Source organism: Nilaparvata lugens, chromosome X, assembly GCF_014356525.2.
Source record: "Nilaparvata lugens isolate BPH chromosome X, ASM1435652v1, whole genome shotgun sequence".
In the NCBI taxonomy this organism is placed as follows: Eukaryota; Metazoa; Arthropoda; class Insecta; order Hemiptera; family Delphacidae; genus Nilaparvata; species Nilaparvata lugens.
In genome coordinates, this window is record NC_052518.1 from 82,934,061 (window position 1) to 82,952,567 (window position 18,507).

General features: G+C 32.3%; 1 protein-coding gene across 1 annotated transcript in view; it reads left to right on the plus strand.

The window, feature by feature from the left end:
- LOC111045798 (serine/threonine-protein kinase VRK1-like) overlaps positions 1–18,507 on the plus strand; it is a 53,027-nt gene that overhangs the window by 16,018 nt on the left and 18,502 nt on the right. Inside the window, exons 2-5 of the mRNA XM_039442077.1 lie at positions 2,136–2,304; positions 9,073–9,131; positions 12,297–12,366; positions 16,901–17,097. Of these exons, the coding sequence (XP_039298011.1) occupies positions 2,157–2,304; positions 9,073–9,131; positions 12,297–12,366; positions 16,901–17,097 (474 nt within the window). The 5' untranslated portion in view covers positions 2,136–2,156. The remainder of the gene's footprint in view (positions 1–2,135; positions 2,305–9,072; positions 9,132–12,296; positions 12,367–16,900; positions 17,098–18,507) is intronic.

Sequence of the window (18,507 nt, forward strand, 5' to 3'; positions counted from 1 at the left end):
CCGGCTGCATAAAAAGCAGTCTGTAGGTCATGTCAGAGGCCCTGAAATTGATCAGTTGCGACCTGAAAACTCTGACACCAGACCTGAGCTAGCCAGGTCACACGATATTATTACTTATTATGGTGTTGCGGTATATTGAACAATTCCGATGCAATCCAACATTCACGTTCCCTTGGTACCGAGGGAACAATCTTCAAAACATTACAAGTTTTCTCGTCCAGACTATGATTGCTCAGAAAAGGGTACCTATAGATGAAAAAGTTTGGAAGACAATTTTCAAGTACTAAGGGGATGCGGGAGGTTCAAAGGTACCATTTTTTGATTTCTCGCATACAACTCGAAAACTATGCATCTTACACGACTATTCTATACGAAATTACAGCTTACATAATTTTCTTCAATATAGATCCAACAACTTTTCGTATATATTGTTTTAGCTTTCGAGATATCTGCGTTTGAAGATCTAACATTTTTGAAAAGTACGTTTGCCTCCAACTTTTTGCTATTTCTGCTCTTATATCTTTTTAAAAATCGATGGAAAAACTTCATGCTGACTATTAGCTCATAAAACATCAAAATCTCTTCAATTTATTATAATTTCACAAGTTTACGTATTTTCCCACGACTTTTGCAGCAGCTTCAGTGTTGAGTGTGGAATCTTCAGTTTTGCAACAATAAACCAATTATTGACAAAGGAATTTGGAGGGAATATATTGAAATCAATAATATTTGGCTTTCCAGCTTTGTTAGGACCACTTGGGTGGTGAAGATATGAAAAGTCCCCATACATAGCAATTGTACTGAGGGGATGAGGGTGAAAGTTGCATTTTTCAATTTTTTGCTTACACGCTCATATCTTAGGAAAAATATATTCAACCGACATGACTAAATATTCTAAAATGAAGCTTGGTAAATGCTCTAAAATTTTTGTTCAATGGAGTTTTGTGTCATTTTCTTCAGTTTTCGTCATATTCGCTCTTGAGAGTGTGAAATTGTTAAAAACAACAGGTTTTTACATCCAATTTTTTGCTCCTTCAGAGCTTTATAACTTTCCAACAATTCATCGTAAAAATGTAGCCTATGCTTAGTAGAGGTTTATTGTAGAACAGTGAATTCTCTTCAATCTGATGTATTATTTCACTATTTCATGTTTTCTTTTATAGAAGCTTCAATTCGGAGGATGAAATTTTCACTTTGGCAACAATTGAACATTTGACAATAAAATTTGAGGGGAATGTCTAGAATTCATTTTTCTACTTTGCAGCTGAATCGGGATAGCTAGAGCATCATAGCAAAAGCAAAAGAGCGCATCTCTAGTCCGTCTGTTAGATGTGGAACCGTGAAGTTGATACTTGTTGCAGAGTTGAAAACTTCACTCCCCAAATTGAAGCTGCTTTGAAAATGAAAGGAGAACATGAATTAGTGAAATAAATCTGATTGAAGAGAATTCATTGCTCTACAAACCTATGATAAGTATCCAGTTTTACGATGCATTTTTGGAGAGTTAGCCCTGGAAATAGCAAAAAATTGGATGAATTCTAATGAAAACCTGTTATTCTAACAATTTTACACTTTCAAGAGCGAATATCTCGAAAACTGTTGGAAATATCGCAAAACTCCACTGAACAAAAATTGTAGAGCATATTTATCAATCAAAATTTCTCCATCTCCATTTTTACGTGTTTTAGGGTTTTGAAGTCCGGAGAATAAAACGCGACATGCCCGCTGACTCGTAACTGTGACTTACGCTGACTCTTAACTGCGACTTACGCTGACTCGTAAAGTGACTCCCTTCCGACAAGCAGTGAATCAGCAAATAGAACGCTGTAATGTGCACCGCTCATCAACTCATATGTGCTTCTTAACAACTTTCAAACGCCAGTAACCCTACCGTCGCTCCGACCGAAGAAACGCGACTAGAAAAAACGCAAATGTCAACCCGGCCTCTCTACAAAAAAAATATTCTCATTTAATAACAACCAATTCAGAAATTGTCGATGTTTTTTATTGTTGTTGTATTTGACTCATTTAATTTGATTTTCACTAATATTTCAATTATTATTCTCTATTCTTAAACATGATGTTTGAATATTTGTCATAACTCTTTGAACTGGAATCCTTTGATTTTGTTTCAGCATCAAAGCAAGCTTGTTGAGATGTCAAATAGCCGAGAAGCCGATAGGGCCAATAAAAGCCCGCCATTCCATCTTGATGATAATCAAATCTTGACTGATAGTAGTGGTAATCAATGGCGACATGGAAAATCGATAGGATACGGAGGATTTGGCGAAACGTATTCTTTCAGTCACTAACTTAACTCCGTTAAATTTGAACTCATTTTTCTCAGTACAACCTTCCTAGAAGTTTTCCATTTGCTTTAAAATCATAAAACATTTGAGACAAAAATGTAGTTTTTAGCTTGTATTTTTGTATTGCCGTGCTACCAATTTTTCCTAAATCGGTTGGATAGCATTTCACACCTATTAACCTAAGGATAGTTATCGGCTCCAATGTAATAGATTCTTGATAAACTATGAATGGATCTATCGCCTATGAATGAGAAATCCAATTTTCAGAGCAAATGAACTTATAATCTTCAGATGAATTTTGGCAATATACTACACAAATACTGCAAATTGATGGAGTGTGGTACAGAAGGAAGAATAAGGATCTTTATGATATGTACGGCCACACCAATGCAATGGCTCTCATCAGAGTAGGGAGGCTCAGGTGGGCCGGCCATGTTGAGAGAGCTGATGACTCATATCCGCCAAAAAGAATTATGAATTTTAAAATGGAAGGAAGAAGACACCCCGGCCGACCAAGACTGAGGTGGATGGACTCTGTAACTGAAGATGCAAGGAGGCTTGGTGTAAGAAATTGGAGACGAGCTGCCATGGACAGAGTGGAATGGAGGCGATTGCTAGAGGAGGCCAAGATCCGTTTTGGATTGTAGAGCCATGGATGATGATGACTACACAAATACACAAAGAACAATATCTTACAAGCCTAAGCATCTAAAGTCACTACGAGCTAAATACTTATCCAGTTTATATAGTTGAAAAACAGTGGCTATTGGCTTGTATACACAATAAACAATATATAGACAAAATAGAACACTATAAACTGTTTAAAACTCAATTTAAAACATTAATAAATTCACTTAAACAGAAAAATATTCAGAGAGCACTAATTACAACACACATAGCCAGCCATAAGTTTCAGAGAGAGGGCACAGGAAAAGCCTAGCTACCAGGAACAGAGCAAAGCTTCTTCAGTGTCGATGTTACGGACACGTCACCAAAAAAAATTATAAATTACAAGTTTAGAATTCACATTTTATATTTGTTCTCAATAAAACTTTATTTTGAAACTGTTATTTTAAATTTTTATATATCATCTCTATTTAAATAAACCATTTATCTTTTTAATTCTGTCAACCCAGCCTCGGTGACACCATGGAATATGCAACACAATCATTTACGATAAATTCTCAGTCAAAAAGTTGTCCGTAATCGATGACTCTGATATTTACTATAAAGTTTTATAGATCTCAAATTGAAGATTCGATTCCAATCGAGAAAAAATGTAATATTACAAATACCCCCCTCTTGACATAAAAAATTTTACTGTTTGAAAATTGTTGAAATTAAATTTGAGAACAGTAACAATTTTTTCTATAAAAACATTACATGTCAACTATAATTGAAAATTATTATAAAAATTCATCAATAGCATTTGTTATATGTTTCCAAACAATATTTCAAAGTATCAAAATTACTTTTGATTTAGCTTTATAATTTGAAGGAAAATATCTCAACAGAAAGTTTAATATGTAAAGAATAGTTTTTTTTTGAAATTGCACATAAATTTAATAGATAGAAAATTTAATTTTTTATTGCAAAAAAAATTAGTATGTTGAATAAAAAATTTATTATTATTATTTTTTTTTTAAATGAATTAATGAATTGTTACATTTAATTTTCACATAAAATTTCAATAAATCAAAAAATGTTCATTTCTTTTACTATTGACGCGGTTGATTTTATCGATGCACATTTTGGAAAACAGTCCGTTAAGGCACTCAGTATGATTTTCAGTTAAGTGTGACTCCAGTGTGATGACGTTAGTGTTGGGCTGATCCGAATACTCGTAGTGTTGGGCTGATACTTGTAGTCGACTGATGCATATCAAACTCCATACAGGTGACATCTCAGTTAGCATTGCCTCATGCTTGTAGTAGACGGCTGCATACCAAACTCGATACAGAGTCACGTAAATTTTGTATCATATTTGTAATTATACAATGTACATTTCAGGCTTGAAATGACAATGTAATTCGTTTTTTGGAAAAGAGATAGACGCTGCATACAGGATTAATTTAGGTGAGGATTAATTTAGGTAAGGTTTGGTTTTTGATATTTTCAGCTTTCAAGGTTTAGAGTTCTGCATACAGGAATAATTTAGGAGAGGATTTTTGAATCAATTCTTTCATGATACTGTGACTGTTATTCTGAATTCAAAGTTGCAAACGTGAACATGGATGGCAATTACCTCCAGGTAATGTAGTAGTGTTGAAGTTTGAGATACAAGGTCAGCAATAAGCGTTGGCATTGTCATTGGCGTATGCTTTGGTGTCGGCATTGGCATCGGCATTGATATTGGCATTGGCATCAGCATTGGCGCAGGCATTGGCATCGGCGTAGATTTTGGCATTGGCATCAGCATTGGTGCAGGCATTGGCATCGGCGTAGATATTGGCATTGGCATTGATATTGACATCAGAGCAGATATTGGCGTAGTTATTAGTGTAGATATTAGTGTAGATATTGGCGTAGTTATTGGTATTGGTGTAGGCATCAGCATAGATATTGGTGTAGATATTGACATCAGAGCAGATATTGGCGTAGTTATTGGTGTAGATATTAGTGTAGATATTGGCGTTGATATTGGCGTTGACATTGACATCAGAGCAGATATTGGCGTAGTTATTGGTGTAGATATTAGTGTAGTTATTAGTGTAGGCATCAGCGTAGATATTGGTGTAGATATTGGCGTAGTTATTAGTGTAGGCATCAGCATAGATATTGGTGTAGATATTGACATCAGAGCAGATATTGGTGTAGTTATTGGTGTAGGCATCAGCGTAGATTTTGGCGTAGTTATTGGTGTAGATATTGGCATAGATGAGTCACACTAGTTCGAAAATCACCCAAATGTTCTTAACACTCTTCATGGCGTTCACTTGTTGCCGATTTCGAGATTCACATGATAATTATTTCAATGTTAATGTCTGTGCTGTACCTGTTATCTTAAAATGCTTATAAACTAAAAAGAAAATTTTGATTAGGCTATCAATACAATCTAATACACATGAAAATTATTTTTAAGTATATAATCAATATAAAATTGAAATTTGTTAACATCTTATTATACAGTCAGCAATACATAAATTGTGAAATATGGAGATATCAATTATAAAATTTCAATGAAAAAAAATAATTTCATTTCCATTTATTCACTGTTCAAATATTTTATAAAGAGCAAATTATTCAATATTATTAATCATCGTTTGTTGGATACTACAGTTTATTTCGACTTTTCAATGTTCTAAACACAAACTACATTTCATGACAAAACTTTACTATCAATCATTAAACAAGAAATCATTCAAAACATCAATAATATTTTGCTTCAAAGGCAATCAATATTCATAAGTAATCTGCATCTATGGCAATCAACATAAGTAATCAACACAAAAAAATATTATCTCATTACTGCCTCTCTAAGTCATAACCTCTGTTATTCCTTCTTTAGGCAATAATGGGTTTCCATCTCAAAAAACAATCACATATACCAGCAAAATTCTAATCAGCAAACCCCATTAAAAATTCTACATACACTCCAGCATCCATTTCAAACGATAATCAATCATATCAAAATTTATAGAACAAACAATTTTTAAAATTTAGAAAAAGACATCAATTACAAAAACTTTAGAGAAATTTTAACCTTTAACTCATTTCAATTAATAATATAACAAGACATTTTTATTTAATGAAAACATTATTATTCAAGTTAACTTTCATTAATACATCTCATATATATGGCTACACAATTCATTAATACTTCCAAATTTTAAAGTTTATTTATTATAACAAGAGAATTTATACATAAGAATAGATTTCAGCATGTTCTAAATTGAACAATTTATTTTTAAATAATTTTAATTTGAAGACTGTATAATAAATACAAACATTTCAAGATTACAATACAAAGATGATCAAGATGGATAATGGGTAAATAAGTTCCCTAAAAAATACAAACAAGAGAAAAAGAAAATTGGGTAAATAAATTTCCTAAATAATACAAAGAAAAGAAAGATTAATTAGAGCCTATCCTACATGTCAGTACTGAACTTTCATAAGGAAGTATATTTAATAAAATATACTACAAATGAGAAAATGGGACATAATTTGCTCTGAAAAACCTAATTACCTAATATGATACCTGAAAAAAAATAGACATAATTAAAATATGTAATACATGATGAAAAAATATACCGCAAGTAAACAATTATTTACACTACAATGGATAGATTTTAGAAAAGTTAAGTTTTATCAACAATTTAAAGATTAGGAAAATAAGCTACTATTTTAACTTCCAAAATTATTTCAGAAAAAATACAGATTTAAATGACTATGGACAAGATTGGTTAAGATATGCATCATAGAAGAATTTTACTGAACATTACACAAAGACAGGAAAGAATCGAAATTTGAAAAGATTAAGGGCCAAGAAAAATAGGCTACAGGAAAGAAAAAAGACACAATTATGGACTCTTACCATACACTGCGTAGCGATTATGCTATTCTGAATCCCGGCATAACACAGGATTCCTAATCATTGTGTGCTGGGGAATACCCTTTCATCATGTGATTCACAGTCATCATCTTGTAAATAAGCAACTTGAAACAACCTTTGAATACTAACACATCAATGGTGACTTTGTGCTTTGTTTTCTTCAAGAACATGATTTTATTCATGGGTTCATTTGTTTTAACAAAGCCGTTTTGCTTACAAAAGTTAGTCATGTTTACTAAATAATGCTTTGCATACACCTTTTCAATTTTCAGTTGAAAGTTGAATTCATCAACTTGATTCAAAGCAAGATTCATTTTGTTTACATTGTTCCTAACCTCTACAGAAACCTGTCTCATGTAAACATTCACTTTACTTACTGTTTTCCTAACTATCAATTTGGCAATACTACTTTCTTTACTGTTGACTTTCAATAAAGACAACTCCCTACCTACTACATTACTCAATTTTACTATCTCACTAGGATTTACTTTTTCAATAACATTAATTAGGCCTACATTATCTGAAACTTGAACTAATTGATCTTGTATCTCAACACTACTATCATCTTGCTTCAATCTGCCTTCATCTTCATGACTATCAATCAATGTCTCATGTGCATCTTTCAATAAAAGGTTCATACTAACCTGCTCTAGTCTAATGCTAGCAAATTCTTGCTTCATATCATCAAACCTAGCATTTTGATCTTGTTTCAAATTATCAATCTTGGCATTTTGCTTATCAAACTTAGCATTTTGCTCATCAAATCTAGCATTTAGCTCATCAAACCTAGCATTTTGCTCATCAAACTTTTGTGTTAAGAATGCTATAAGATTCAGATCATTTTTAATGTTTGCCATTTTGTAATATTCACTGATATCTATTCATTAAAACTTGATCTCTCTTGAACCGATTTCCCATTCAGCAGTATACCATTCATAACCTATCAAGATATCTATCCTACTAATAATTTTTCATAACCAGGGATTTCATGGTGTACTATTTGGGACATATTTATTTTGTAATTCGGTCCCACCACAGGGGTAACATTTGCCATGCTACCAATTTTTCCTAAATCGGTTGGATAGCATTTCACACCTATTAACCTAAGGATAGTTATCGGCTCCAATGTAATAGATTCTTGATAAACTATGAATGGATCTATCGCCTATGAATGAGAAATCCAATTTTCAGAGCAAATGAACTTATAATCTTCAGATGAATTTTGGCAATATACTACACAAATACACAAAGAACAATATCTTACAAGTCTAAGCATCTAAAGTCACTACGAGCTAAATACTTATCCAGTTTATATAGTTGAAAAACAGTGGCTATTGGCTTGTATACACAATAAACAATATACAGACAAAATAGAACACTATAAACTGTTTAAAACTCAATTTAAAACATTAATAAATTCACTTAAACAGAAAAATATTCAGAGAGCACAAATTACAACACACATAGCCAGCCATAAGTTTCAGAGAGAGGACACAGGAAAAGCCTAGCTACCAGGAACAGAGCAAAGCTTCTTCAGTGTCGATGTTACGGACATGTCACCAAAAAAAAAATTATAAATTACAAGTTTAGAATTCACATTTTATATTTGTTCTCAATAAAACTTTATTTTGAAACTGTTATTTTAAATTTTTATATATCATCTCTATTTAAATAAACCATTTATCTGTTAATTTTGTTAACTCAGCCTCGGTGATACCATGGAACAAGCAACACAATTATTTATGATAAATTCTCAGTCAAAAAGTTGTCCGTAATCGATTACTCTGATATTTACTATAAAGTTTCATAGATCTCGAATTGAAAATTTGATTCCAATCGAGAAAAAATGTAATATTACAGTATTAAGTGAAGTTTATAATATGATGTCTGAAAAGCTTCTCTTGTGATGAACGCTTTTCAAATGTTCCTCAACATGTCAAGAAATTGAGACAGTAAATACCAATATTTATTAGAATCGACAAAACTATCTGTCAAATAGTAACACTAGACACCGCAGTGTTACAGTTATTTAAATGACAATATTATATACTTTTAATTTTGTAGTGTTAAATCTCTATGGTAGGCTTCAATATAATAATGTGTTCCTCACATCTCATGTCTCATAAATGATATGTTCTATCATGCTCCATTTCTAATAAGGAAGTAATTTTATTGGTCAAATTTTTCTAATAGTGTCTTATTTTTCAGTGTCTGATGATATAACAAAACGTGTCACTCCGGCAAATGCAAAATATGTCATCAAACTTGTAAGTACCTACAGTTATCTTGACTGAAGACTTATCAGAATGTTTTATTGTAAGAACTAGGTAGGCTACTGCAGTTCAAATTCTTTCGAAACTGATGTATTTATTATTATCCTGTCTGGATATTTCATATATTCATATACGTATTTCATTACGGACGATGCCCTCATAAGCGTTTTTACTTTTGCGTGGCTAATGTAAAGTGCTTGGGTGAATTTATGGGATAATCAAACGTTCATGTCATTAGCGGGATTCTAACCCAGCACGGTCCAAGCGGTGCTAAACCACTAGATCAGCTCGGTTATTCTAATAAGATGATAACAAGTGCAATGATAATCCTATGTGCACTCATAGTATATTGCAATGTCCCTTTTTTTGATAATCATTGCTATTTTCGAGGAATTATGTCACAGTTTTAAATTTTAAATGTACTAGACCGTCAATTTATTTAGTAGACTAAAATTTCTGGTGACTATTTTGTCTTGTCCAGTGGTTGTGACATTATCTTTAAAAATATTGATCAAGCTCATTATTAATTATGCTTATTATGATTGAAATGAGCTTTAATTACATCCTTTACAGAACAATAGCCTCTCCTTTCGGAGATAATTGTAGGTTGGCAATACATTTTTGCTTCATTCATCCTAGAGTCATTCATCTAAAAATAATTGTTCATTTGATGAAAAGTTGGTCTTAATTTTGTACTTATGTCAGTCCATATCCGTCTCTTGCTGAAATAAATCAGACTTGTATTTTGTATATAAGTACACCAAATAAACACACTTTGTATAATCTCGTCTCTCCATCGAAAAGCTTGCTTGTCACAATTATTCATGTTTTCTCAAAATTTAGATGAATCCCTTATTCATACGTGCACTAACACTTATTCGCGTGAGAATTGCAATTAATAGCACGTTGTCGGTTCGCGAAAAGTCAGTATTCAGTAGATTTTCAACTTATCTTACTTTGTCGCGCCATGAAGGTTGAATTGAGTGATAATTCAATAATCTACTATACCCGACGACTAGGTGAATGCCCGACTACTGTATTATACCCATACCTGCCATAATTTATTATTCTACTTTCAAATAGAAATAGAAAAGTGACCTTTTCTCACACCCGCTTATAAAATTGCCATAAATATATATATATATATATATATATATATATATATATATATATATATATATATACCGTTTATTCATGTATTATATTTATTCATAAAGCTCATAATGAATATTTTATATATATATATACCGTTTATTCATGTATTATATTTATTCATAAAGCTCATAAATGAATATTTTATGAATTATTATAATTTTGAACTCTATGAAATAAAACCTCAGAAAGTGAAAGTTCTAGTGATAAAACTTGAAGAACCCAAAATATATAACCTATAAACTCAAGAGTGAAATAGAAAATGACATTGGGTAATACGGCAAGGCAGAACATCCTAAAGGATCTCTCTCTGCCGATAAAAGCCATATCCATAAATAAATAAATAAATGTATATTAGACTATAATAATATATCGTAGCGTCAACAATGAATTACCTACTGTACTTAGTTTGATTTTATTGGTTACTTTCTGAATTTTGTTTTGTTTAAATAAGATCATCCTACAGAACATCCTAAAGGATCTCTCTCTCTGCCGATAAAAGCCATATCAATAAATAAATGTATATTAGACTATAATCATATCATAGCGTCAACAATGAATTACCTACTTAGTTTGATTTTATTGGTTACTTTTTGAATATCGTTTTGTTTAAATAAGATTTGTTCGTTTAAATATTTATTTTCCTTTTTATTTTTATCATTTTGTAAACTTTGGTAATTGCTTGATCAGGGAGAATTTTTTGGGGTTTTCCTGTAAGCTCTAACACTTAATTGTTCAAGTAAAATGTGATATTACATTTTTCTCAATAAAAAAAAATAGAATCTTCGACTCAATATTCAAAATATTGATAAGACTCGATAGTCAATATCTGTATAATCGATATGTGGACTTAACATCTGCTTGAAATGTTTTATCAGCTGTTTAGTAATGTTGGAAAACTTACTGTAGTAAAGTTCTCTTTCTGAATTAACAAATAATTATAAACAATATAAAGGTTAATAAATTCAAAACAGATTAAAAATAAAGCTTTATTGAAAATAATAGAAGTGATAAATTGTAAACTTGTAATTTTGCATTCCTGGGGTTGGCAATGATGATGTGTCTAGGGCATCTCCCGAAACTTTTAGGTGCTTCCCTCAAAACATGGCTGAAGGCTTGGCTGATTGATGTATTTTGTCCTCTTGAATTTTTTCTATATAAGTGAAGTTAAAGATGTTTTAATTGACATCTGAATGTTGTTATAAAATTTATTGATGTTCTAAATCATCTGTGAAGTGTAGTTTTCATTATTTTCTCAAGTTGTGTTGAATATTTCGTTTAATATTGAAAGCCTGTAGCCAGATAAATGAAATTAACATATACAGATAAGTATTTAGCTTGTAAGAAGATTATGTTTTATGTAGCTAATGGTTCTGTGGAGTGTTTTTGCGTTTTCAATTGCCCAAGCTTTGTGAAAATTATAATTTGATTTGCTCTAAACTAGAGTTCTTATTCATAAGCATTAAATCCATTCATGATTTCTCAAGATATTGGTAAATGGAACCGATAACTTTCTCTAGGTGATAGATGAGAACTATCAAACCTTTTTGGACAAATTTGGTAGCACGGCAAAAAAGATATCATATCTTACTGTAATGTACTAATTAGTTGAATTGATCAAATATTAAAATATGCTCGTCATATATATTGAATTTATATAGAATCAATTTGACAGCTGAGTCCCATTATAAGTTGTCAATTTAAAAATCATAATATAAACCTGTTAAGTAGTATTGCTTGATTTTTTTGTAGTAACATGAAATATCTACTAGCATTATGTATAATTATTCAATTTAGTGTTGTAATACACTAAGGTTTATTGATAACTCTCAACAATTCAATAAGTTCAATTAAATTATGAGTAAATTAAGTTGTTTACTTATTATTCAATATATTTTCTTCATTTTCTCTGAAAGGTTTCTATGCTGCGAATAATGAAAATCCCCATAGAAAATATTATAATTCTTTACTGTTTCATGTAATAAAAATGTTAACTATATTTCACAGGAGCCACATTCGAATGGATCCCTTCTGATAGAGAAGATCTGCTACACAAGAGTATCAAAAGCTGAAAGCAGTAAGTTTTCTGACTTTATAATTTTCTTCTGTTATTGACATATCAATATATTCAGCAATATTATAATTGTTCAATGAGTTTTGTAATTAAATAATTTATTTTCAATCAATGATTAAATGACATGTGCCCAGTTTTACCATGCTCGATCAAGAAATTTTAACCTGTTGAAGCCGGGTACGATTTACAAGTAGTGTGTAGTGAAATTATCGATTGTCTTAATCATCCATTCTAGGAAGGAAAAACACAAAAAAATTAAAATGAGAAATGGAAGAGCATATTTGAATGTTTGTGGGAGAATAGAAAGTTGAATCGTAAATGTATGAGTTGAATATTCTATATTTTCAATTTATGTTTCCATCTGATAAGTTTTTATACAGTGGCGGCGTGTCCATGAGAGCACAAGAGCACGTGAACCCCCTATGAAATTGCTACAATAAATTAAAGTTCAAATCAATAGAAAATTGATTGAAGTAATAGTAATACTCAAATTTCTTGTAATATTAAAACAATAAGGAGCGTACCAAGCAAGGTACACGCATTGAGATAACCTTTTGAATTACGCGCTACAGCAAGCAGGATCACTGCTCCAAGCGTTAGTATGGGTTCAAATGGTAGCTGGGCGAGTTCAATTCCCTCCCCGTGGGGGTGGGAGACTATTTACATTAGCTTTACGGTGAGCTGCTTTCCAAGCAGCTCATAGCTGTGATTGTGTGCTTTGCATTGGCGCCATTGCCTTCTAGAGCCGTTTCCACTTATGAACTGTTCTAGCTGGCACTGGCTACTACTTTGTTTACTGTTTGCAGTTTCGCGTTCGCGCTACATGTGTTGTCGATTTTGAGGTTAATTCTTGTTTCTTCTTTCTTGTGTTTTGAAAAGTGAGAATGGAGGGTTCAAGAAAGGTTTCAGTTAGCTATTTAAAAGAGATAGTGTTCTCTAATTTATCAATTGAGGAAAAAATATCGATTAAGGAAAGTGGTAGGCCTACACCGACAATTGATATACATCAGACTTCTACATCGAAATCCAGGACATACAAGAGAGATTTTAAAGACCAACAATATGAAAAGACATCTTGGCTGTGTGGTTGTGAAGAAACTAACAAACTTTATTGTTTTCTGTGCTTGTTGTTTGCTCGCGAAAAAGGCGATCCAGCATGGATTAAGAACGGTGTGTGTGATTTAGCTCATTTGACTCAAAAAATTAAAAAGCATGAAAACTCACATGCGCATATTAGTGCTTCATTGGATTTCAATTTACTTGGTAAAATTGATGTTCGTCAACAGCTTGATAGTGCTTATCGTTTGAGCATCAGAAAACATAATGAGCAAGTCACCAAAAATAGGTATGTGCTTTCCAAACTTATAGACTGCATTAAATTTTGTGGTGCATTTGAGTTAGCTCTTAGGGGTCATCGAGAGGACGACAATGCTTTAAATCCGGGAATTTTCAAAGGCCTTGTGAATTTTACTGCAGAGCTTGATTCGGCTTTGAAAGAACATTTAAATAGTGCTACAGTTTTCAAAGGCACCTCCAAAGACATTCAAAATGAATTGCTGGACTGCATGCTTTCTGTGTGCCAAGAAAATATCAAACAGGAGATTAAAAATGCTCAATATGTTTCTCTAATAGCAGATGAGACAACTGACATTTCGTCTGCATTTCAGTTAGTTTTAGTTTTTCGGTATATTTTATCAAATGGTCAACCAGTAGAGAGATTTTGGAAGTTCGATAATCCTGAGGGTCATGATCCACAATCGATTGCAAAATGTATTTTTTCAAGTTTGGATACTGTCATAACAATTCCAGAAAAACTCATTTCTCAAAGTTATGATGGTGCGAATGTGATGAGTGGACAACATGCTGGTGTGCAGACAATTGTGCAACAAACCTATAAGCATGCTTTTTTTGTGCATTGCTATGCACATCAACTCAATTTAATTGTAGCACAAGCAGCGAGTCAAAATCAAGATGTAAGAATTTTTTTCTCAGATTTGAGTGATATTACTAATTTTTTTTCAAATTCTCCTCAAAGAATAGATGTTTTAGACAGAGTAGTCGGCAAACGTGTACCTAGGGCGTCAGCAACAAAAGGTGGAATTTTAAAAGTAGAACTGTGAATACAGTTTTTGAATATAGAGAAGAGCTAATCGAGTGTATGGAGGAGATTCAATCCACATCAAAACAACCTTCTAGTATTATAAAAGCAGGTGCTATTGCTCGTCTTCTCAAAGATAATAGATTCATTTTTTGGCTCTCGGTTTTTCACAGGCTAATGCCTCATGTTGACATTTTATATAATCAGCTACAAACAGTTAAGACAGATGCTATGAAAATCAAATCAAATGTTGAACATTTTATCAAAGCTGTTGAAGAGGAAAGAACTAAAATGAATGATTTGATGGAGATGGTAGCAGACTGTGCAGGAAGTGTGCCCAAACGTTCAAGGCGCGAAGAGGACACCTACCTCAGTAGAACAGTGGCTGCCAAGGAAACCTGTGACATCATCACCACTCAAATCAAAACCCGGTTCTCATTCACAACATTCTATTCAGCAATCTGTTTATTGGACTCACAAAAATTTGAACATTTCAATAAGGATTTCCCAGATACCTTGCTTGAAGATACTGTTAAGGTTTACTCATTTCTTGAGAAAAATCGCCTAAAAACAGAACTTGAAATAATTTTTAGAAGAGTAGACTTCAGAAATTTGCTTGGTGCTGTCAGTTTGCTACAATTTTTCATTGAAAATAACTTAACTTCGTCATTTTCCGAAACCTATAAACTTTTGTTGATAATTTCAACCATCCCAATGACAACAGCTGAAGCTGAGAGGTGTTTTTCTACACTAAAACGAATCAAGACGTTTTTGCGCTCCACAATGAACCAGGACAGGCTATCAGCATTAGCAATGCTGACTATTGAGAAGGAAATGATAGCAAATATCATTAACTTCAATGAGAAGGTGATCGATGTTTTCGCAGCAAGGAAGGAGAGGAGGATGGATTTTATTTTCAAAAAATGCTCTGTAAATGCCAACTAGAAGGAGGGTGAGTGTTAACAAAGTCTCTAAAAGCATGTTAATCCTTATTTCTTTGATTGGAAATTATCTTACATCGAGGAAAAATTAATGCTGTTTTCTGTATAATTTATGATTTGTACATGAATTATTCAATGGGAGTATGGGAGTACATCTTCTAGGTTGAGAATCCTGAGTATATCTAAATACTTATTATTATTAAACGAAAATCCAAATTATTATATAGGTACTTAATATAATACAACCCATTAGAATATTTTGTTACCTACGTAATAATATGATAGGCCTAGTACTCTTCTAGGAATAAAAAATTACATTCTACTACATGAAACGAACAAAATTCACTTGAAACATGGGGTTTAACAAATTATTAAAGATCTAGATCTTGTTGCTCATGTTAAATGTGAACCCCCCATTAGTATTTGCACGAGCCGCCACTGTTTTTATATTTATTTGAATATGGATACTTTGCTCGCGATATAATACGTCTATAATAGGGACTTGTTTCAATCGCCTGTTGATTTGAAAAATTATACTATGAAGCTTTTGGGTTGCAAAAATCTTGATTTAATCTGATCATGCGTATTATTGTTCATAGAGAGAATTTTATTGGTAGCGATATCTATTTTAGATTAGTATTTACTTATCAATTTCAAATTGGAATGATGTAAAGAACTTTGGGACACCCATGTCTCAAGACCTACATAATCCAGACCAGTGCTGAACTTCTGTACCAAATTTGAATATTTTCTGTCAATATTATTTTATAAGAATGTCAGAAAATACATATTTGGGACATCTTTGGCTTCATTGCAGCGACGTCTAAATCTTGCCTTAAGATGATAGATGAATCTTTATACTGAACTTCATCATTTTCTGTCAATCGGTTCTAAGAAGAGTTGAAAAAACGCATAAAACATCTGATTTTGGGTGTATCTTTGACATAGTTTTGGTGCCCTCTTAACACAGAATTTCTTTACCTCAATTCTCAATATTTATTGAATTTAACAATTTTAACGCAGTTTCCGACCACTACCCTACTACCTAGAGACCTGAAACTTTCTGTTATATTTTTCCTGTTGCTTTTGGAATCTAACTATGCATTGAATTGTAAAATTAATTTTGTCACTAATATTCTTGATTATCATAGGTCTAGACTAAAAACGTTGGGTGCAAACCTCCTGCCACAATGTGCGAGGAAATGAATAGAAGTTTACCGAAATAGTGATGTGGATTTCTGTTATATATTCGCCCAATATATTATATATTTATACTTATGATAAAAAAACATTTTATTTTACAATTCAATGCATAAGGAGATTCTAAGAGGGACAGAAAGATTATTTTCTTCGTTTTAGCCTGCAGATACACGTTTTGTTTTACAATTTTTTTTCAATCTATTCATTATTTTTCCTACCTATGTGTTAGGCCTATACTTTTAATCATTTATTGGTATGTATACATTTCAACACACTAATTAACGTGATTTGATTTCAGTTAATTCATGGGTGGCAAAGAATAATTTGAGCGCTCTAGGTATCCCAGAATTTGTTGGATCGGGCTCTCACATGTTTGACGGGCAGAAGTACAGATTCCTGATCATGCCGAAATTTGGCAAGGACCTGGAGAAAATATTCTGCGAAGAAGGGATGAAACTTCACATCAAAACTGTTTTCACTATAGCTTCTTATGTTGTAAGTACATGCAAATACAGTATTAGCTTTTGACATCAACATTTCACAGTACATTCATTTTATAATGAAACATAATATTGTCGCCAATAATTTTGTCACATGTTATATATTTGTCCTTATAGTATAGATTCAAATAGTTGGGCGAAATGTTTTAAAGCCAGTGTTATTGAATTTCTATTCCATTTTGTAATGTTCCATTTTGCTTGGATTTAAATCTTGATAATCACTAAAATCTCTTATGATATAATGCATTTCGACTGATTAATTTATCCCTGGGGTCCGTTTCTCAAAAGTTACAAGTTACATATTCACTAGGTAGTACATTTAAATAGACTTGTTATTTTTCCTGCAAAAGTCACCTATAATAATAATAATAATAATAATAATAATAATAATAATAATAATAATAATAATAATAATAATAATAATACTGAGGGTGAAGCCAACATAAGCTCTTTGGCTTGTGCGTGGGTAATGAGTGAGAGGGATGATGATGAGAGATGACTACTTTTTAGGTAGTCGGGACCGACGTATCATCTCCTCCAAAAGACGGGGTGGCCGTATCTATGTGATTGTCGTGTGTTCAAAAACTTTTGCCCTGGTCGAAATTCGAACTCGGCGCGTTATCACTTACTCCAACGAGCCCCCAAATCTCTCATCACCCACTTATCTTTCTACATTGAGGATGTCAATATTTCTTTCAATCACATGTGATAGTCATCTTTATTTTTATGATATTCAGTAAAGTTTTTCTTTAATAACTATTTATCACTAGTAAAAACTGGCCAAGATTTTCTCTAATTCAATTAGTATGGAACTAATTATTATTTTTCATATGGCGGGGTGCGATTCACCATTCGACTTTACAAAGTGTATTGAAGCAATTTTTTATAATAAAATAAATAAAAGGTTAACCTACAACCTACCTTTATCGGCTGTTTCCATGCAATTAAAGTGAATAAAATATAAATATCTCAGATACAAAGTAATTAAATATCTGTGATAATTTTTTTAATAAGAATCATATAAAAATCGGCTACTTATTGCATCTATTGTGGTGTGGTGTAGCTCTGCGCCGGGTGTATGTCACTCCACTCACTAAAGGTGTTCATACCTACTCAAGGTGCTCACTTACTAAAAGTCTGCAGTTAAAAATTAGTTTAAAATCAGTTACCGTATATTGAAACACATTTTTGAATAAATCGATATAAATGTTTTATCACAGAAGAAAAAATCGAATGAAAACAATAACTAATGTCAGACAATGAATAATGAAAACAGCTAATGAAAAACGGCTGGATGAACAAGCGTGGTCACTTACACAAAATGTATAGGACCTTTATCAAGTGCCACCTTTAGTGGCTGACGCACTCCCGTAGCTCTAGGCTACAGTTGTATTCAATTTTACTA